The sequence below is a fragment of the Poromitra crassiceps genome (genome assembly GCF_964638095.1).
Source record: "Poromitra crassiceps genome assembly, chromosome: 22".
Lineage (NCBI taxonomy): Eukaryota > Metazoa > Chordata > Actinopteri > Beryciformes > Melamphaidae > Poromitra > Poromitra crassiceps.
In genome coordinates, this window is record NC_139647.1 from 18516768 (window position 1) to 18523075 (window position 6308).

Below are 6308 nucleotides of genomic sequence, written 5' to 3' on the forward strand. Positions count from 1 at the left end.
AGGTCATAGCTACCATCTTTTCCTATGTGCATGTTCTGCTGCTTAGAACCCACCATCAGCAAGCAGCCCCATCAAAAAAATACTTTACAATTTTACAGCTTCAGTCAGTCAGCTTACAGTAAAATAACTTAAAACAGTCCTCTTTCTGGCCTGTGAAACCAGGTAAATAACATAGTCTTCCTTCACTTCGAGTAGTGCCATTGATCGAGTTCTGCCATTTGAAATTCTAATCGTCAATCGAGTGCATGACACTCATAGCACAACCTGACAAAACTCTTATCAATGACTTTGGAGACAGGTGTGTGTGTGTGGGGGGGGGGGGGGCAGGAGTTTTTAGGGGGGGGGGGGGGGGGAGGGGGGCTACTTCAGTAACCGATCAGAACCGCCTCTGAAAAGAGTGCTAGAACGCAGCTAGAGGTGTTGCCCGTAAAGAAAAGAAAAGGTCCAATCTGTACCTGTGGAATCAAAAGTGCATTCGTGACAAATCGGGCTGCTTCTGAACGCCAAGGTAGAGAGAGAGAGAGAGAGGGGACAGTGTGTCACTGGATCCTGAACGGCACACTGTGCATGTGTTTAACCTTTAACCCCTCTCCTGTTCAGCCTCTCGTGACGTCACCGTCTTCTACGCAGGTCACAAACGTACAGTACGTGTTGTCACGAATGCTTCTTGAAGTTCTTGTAGATTGATTTTCAGCACCATTAACCACCAAAACGTACACCATGTCCAACCCTGTATTACTCTCGACACAACTGATATTATTATTCATTGTTAGATATTAAAGTTGTTGGCGGATGGCTCAGCTAGCAAAAAACTACTGGACGCAGTGTTGTCATGGAAAACAGAATGAGTGACAGGTCAGGCAACCTATCGTGGCTAGTGTTTTTCGTTTTAAATAATGTGATTCATATTCTCTCATTGTCAAGTCAAAGTACAGATTCACCCAAAATAAAATAAAAGAAAATAAAAGATCAGTGTGGTTATGTTTGGTCACTTGTATGAGAGATCGCTCCTTGGGCCTTCAAGATAAAGTGACACTTTCTGTAAACTCATTGGCTCAGAAGAAAGTGACACGTCATTTTTAAACGCCACAAAAAGCAACCTACCGTACCAAATGACGAAACAGAAACCATATTTTTTTTAGCAAATGAAGGCTATAAACACAATGAAATGACATTAAATATTTCTCATATTTGTTTGTCTGCCTTTATGACGTCGCCGATTTCAGGTATGCGATAAGGTCCCCGCGCTCGCCCTTCTTCTTGATGCCAGCGAAGATCATCTTAGTTCCAGGAATGTACTTCTTGGGGTTCTCCAGGTACTCCATCAAGGTGTCCGTTTCCCACACGATGCCTGCGGATAGGAGGAGATTAAGAAGACAGATGATCGATGATGAAAATAATATGATTATGTTATTACAATATTACAACTTAAGACAACTGGAATGATTCTGACTTCCAAGATAGAAGGATAAAACGGAGTGAACATCAATGGTCAAAGTTCATCCACTGCAATATTTTATAGCCCAAAGGTCAAGCTGGGTGGGTTGGAAATCGTGGGATACTGATAATGTCATGCTGTCGTATTAACTTTGACTGATTTTAAATATTCAAATACAGTATTATAATAGGATGCATTTACATTTGGTAGAGATAAGTCATAAAAACCAAATGTCAATTTGCAAGGATCACTGTCTACTTTTTTTTTTATGTTGGGACACATCACTAAAATAGTTGTGCACAAGCAGAGTAACAGCTACCAGATCAGCCATGAGACGGCTTCTGGTGCTGTTTAAAAAACCCTCCACGCTCTTATTTTGTACTCATCTTTAAAAAACAACTATGTCAACCAGCTCTCTATCTGAAACCGGGATATAGTGTGAAAAACTAGGGCAGTTGTATATGCTCTCTCTGTCTCTGGGGAGTGGCTTCAGGATCTGCTGCTCTTCCGTCAACCAGTGACATCACTGGTTCGAGGAAGAGCACAGATATAGAAGCAGCTCCCGGCTCACATGGTTGTTTATTCGAGCTACAGATTGGATTGACTAACTTTTGTATGCGCGCATCCACGGACAGTCGGATTGAGATTTGAGAGCCTTAACGGAGAACAGGGAGCTCTCGATGCAGGCAACACAGTCTCAACACCAGAGCCATGAGAGTTCTTACGCTGATACACTACGTTCCTGCATGCTGCATTGCAGATCTCTCTCTCTGGGTCTGGGATGCTTCTAGCTCCAAACGGCTGTGGGAATCCTGGCCAGTGATTGGTGGGTTCGGAATCCTGAACCCACCAATCAGTAACGACTTTAGCTGTTGACTTGAAAATGAACCACTCTCTCATTGGTGCTACGACCTGTCACTCATGCAATTGTTCCCCGCTCAAAACAGCAGCGAGGGCTGTGAAGTGGCACAGACTCATTTACGTAGTATGCAGATTCAACGTAGTATTTGATTCTGGGGAGACTACAGGCAACATGGAGGGAAGGTAAACATTGTTCAAAGCAATTATGTCATTATCAAAAGCCATAGAAAAGCCAGAACAACCAGAACATCCAGAACAACAACAACCTGAATCATCTCAAAATGCATCTAGCGGTTTCTACAGGAACTGACATGATGACACTCTGCAAACTCCTCAGGAATGTGACAGAAGACAAGCTGAGAATATATATTGCGATATGTAACATAGAGAGCAGAAAGTGACGCAAGTGACTTCCCCCATTTGCAATCTTCTGCTTTAGCCTTGTAATTTCCTGCATGCCCTGGATTTTCACATTTGTGCAGAATTGTGCACATCCCTATCGATGTCATCAGTGATGATGTCGTCAGTGATGTCACTTGAGCAATTGTGATGGCATCAGTGATGTCACTTGAGCAATTGTGATGTCATCAGTGATGTGTATATACAGTACAGGTAAGTGGTGGGAGTGTAAGTAGGGAGAAGAGGACAAGTGGCGCATCATCTCCAGAGTCTCCACCCTAGGAATTGAGCGCGCGAGTAGTAGCTCACAGAACTAGAGAGTCTGACTCTGAATTATAGTTTTATGACCTGAGCTTTGTATCTTATGTTTTACCATAGTTTTCTTATTTTCAGAAAAATTAGAGTATGGTGTTATTTTTACCTGCTGACGGTTTCGGCTGTAACTACAGCCTTCTTCAGAGCTGTCATCTGACTTAATGGTGATGACGTGTCTTATCAGCTGGTTGGGCCGGAGGTTGTGGGGCGGTTGGGCCGGGAACCCTATGTTGACAGGTTTCCCGGCCCAACCAGCTGATAAGACACGTCATCACCAGGAAGTCAGATGACAGCTCTGAAGAAGGCTGTAGTTACAGCCGAAACCGTCAGCAGGTAAAAATAACACCATACTCTAATTTGTCTGAAAATAAGAAAACTAAAACATAATTTAAAAAGAAGAGAAAATGAACCAAATTAATTTATTGAGCTTTGTAACATTCTGAAAACGACAGGAAATTATCAGTCTGTGGGGAATTCTCCCTGCCTAGTAGCCAATTTTGTGGTTCAATGCCCTTAGACTAAGTTTGCTAGAGTAATCAACTATGGCGTATGCAAGTAGCTTTGCTGAAAGTATAACCTTAAGAGTCAGGCATCATTCACTACATTTTATTAATACCTATCAAGTTTCTCTTAATGAGCCTAGTTGATTTGACAGCAGTCTTGAGTCAACATGCAAATAAATTGGACTGACCATGTTAAATCCAAATTCAATTATCTTCATAATATCCATTTTGATTACCTTGGCATCTGCTATTATGCACTGTATGTACAGTAGTATGTAAAACACTGTGATATGAAATTGCATAACGCCCAACCCAGGTCCAGTGGGAAGGGTTGATGGAGGAGTTTCACCAGCAGTCCACTGACCTTTGCTCTTGTTGGCGTCTGTGTAGGAGAAGCCCGGTGCCTGGCCGGTCTTGCGTCCGAACAGGCCCCACAGGTTGGGGCCCACCTTGTGCTTGCCCCCCTCCTCGACGGTGTGGCACTGAGCACACTTCTGGACGAAAGCCTTCTTGCCCTTTGCAACGTCTCCCATAGTCAGCTGGAGGAGGAGGTTCAAAGGGCAGAGAGAGAGAGAGAGAGAGAGAGAGAGAGAGAGAGAGAGAGAGAGAGAGAGAGAGAGAGAGAGAGAGAGAGAGAGAGAGAGAGAGAGAGAGAGAGAGAGAGAGAGGGTGGGGGGGATCTGATATTAGAGAAATGCAAATTCTAATAATCTTCTTTATCCAGCATTTATGACAGCAAGGAGCAATTCCTTTGTGCCTTTGACATGGCAACTAGGCACATTTCGGATTGTATTTTCTTCTGTTAAATTGATATCCATTACACATATTTAACCCCACATTATCCTGCATACAGATTCTGTAGCCTATTGAAACACTTCTATTAGACCTGGCAGATGCCATGAAACGTGTTCACTGTACTCTGGTCAGCGCCATCTTGTGAAGGTCATTCGAGGTAACAAGCTGATGAAATCTGTAGTAGCCTAAGTAACATTCACCAGATCACATGACATCCACGGCAATGTCCGGCACCCTGCTGCAAAGGTCACCAAGGAAACCTACTGTAACAAGAATACACAACTGCCGTCAGTTCATTCAGCTTGTGTATGTTTGTTATGGTTAGAAGACATTTAATTTCCAAGTTACACCGGGTTACCCTTTTATTCAGGGCAAAGTACTCCAGCAACAAGCATGTTAGCCTAGCTTACATTAGCTAAAGTATCAATGTCAAATGCCTTTCACTCTCTCCACCGTTGACAGCCTCAGAAAGCTAACGTTAGATCATGTTACCTGATGGGCACCTGCCAGATTCCCCTCGGTAAATAAGGTCTTTCTTAGTACTGGTCTGGAGAACCATTTTGACAATGGAGAACCAACACAGGAGTTTGGGATGATGATGATACATGTCTGCAGCACTCATTTTGACAGCCGATCGGCTGCTGCAGTCAGACACCATTCTTGATGTACATTAAACCAGTCCAGGGCCAGAGGGTGGCGTGGTATGAGACGTAATAGTCACTCCGAGCACAGCAGCACCACAAGCAGCAGACAGCTCCTAACATGGCGGGATCAGTCGCATCCTTCCCATCCTTCCAAGGGCAGCAGATCCAAAAGCTAGTCGCTCGCACACATGTTCTGTTTGATAGAGCAAATCCCCACTGGCTCTGATTCAAAGAGTTTGGACTAACGCTAATTCAGATGAGACAACTTCATCAGCCCTGGCTGGTAGTAAGTCGTGACAAATAATGGCAATGTTACAGCAGCTACGAGTAGCTTGACCTCGCTCGCTACCCGAGATGTGTCTGTCAGCCACCCAAACTGGCACATCTTTCTTTCTGTAAAGGATGCTTCAATGTCCCCACTTACACTGTAAAAAAAACACCCCTTTTAATTAACATACAAATCAAAATCCGTTGTACTTCAATAACCTGCTAAGCTAGTAAGATAGTTCACGCAAAGAGAGCAATCCTGCTATTCTCCCAGATAAAATACACATAGCACCGAGGTACCGTTAGTTAGCAAACGGGGGCTAAATACTGCGGCTCAACCAGCCAGCATCATCTGTTCCACTTTAACATCGAATTTGTCATTTTGAGGACGAATCTCTTTCCTATTCTAAATCTATCGCATAGATCAGCTCAATAGAAGACATGAAACATTACCTTTTGCTTAACAGAAGAGGCGTTTAAATCCCTCTAGTGGAGGTATAAGCTGCTTGCCTTGGCCGATGAGCGGTTTCTAGCGGTCGTAAAGAAGGTCACTTTACTTTAGAGGCACCGGCTTTCGACGTCATCGTTCAATCACGTGCCCCACTGCATAGTCGGCCGCGTACCATTTCCAGAAAGACGTTCCCTCACTCGTCTCCTTATCTTAATTTTGCTATGTATTGGAGTTTTGTTTTTTGGTATAAGATGCTCGGGTACATGCTCGGGTACACTAACAACAGCACCATACTCAATGTACAATTAAAATGCAATGTAAACTGTGAAGGAAAGGAGTTAAGGATGCCGCGAAGGAGGCGAACGTTTGTGTTGGTACGTGGATCCGCATCTTCCAGCATTCCTTGCTTCCATTGTGGGAAATGAAAATGCACCTGCTGCCATGTAAGGAAATAACAGATGAGGAGGATATGCATATTATAAAATGAGATGTAGCCTATAAAAAGGAGTAATATAAATTAAGATGTATACAGTAGTAGGATATTTAATATAAAAAAAATATATGTATATAAAGCAGGAATGTAGCCTAAAATGAAATCTAGTCTGTGGCGATTATGATGTCATCAGTGATGTCAC

General features: G+C 43.4%; 1 protein-coding gene across 1 annotated transcript; it reads right to left on the minus strand.

Annotated features, from left to right (window-relative positions):
• Positions 1–389: 389 nt before the first annotated feature.
• On the minus strand, positions 390–5781 carry cycsb (cytochrome c, somatic b). Its single transcript, XM_083658358.1, has 3 exons — positions 5676–5781; positions 3881–4055; positions 390–1351 (listed from the first exon to the last, which is right to left on the minus strand). The coding sequence occupies exons 2-3, from the start codon at positions 4047–4049 to the stop codon at positions 1206–1208; spliced, it is 315 nt and encodes a 104-aa protein (XP_083514484.1). The 5' UTR covers positions 4050–4055; positions 5676–5781; the 3' UTR covers positions 390–1205.
• Positions 5782–6308: the final 527 nt, after the last annotated feature.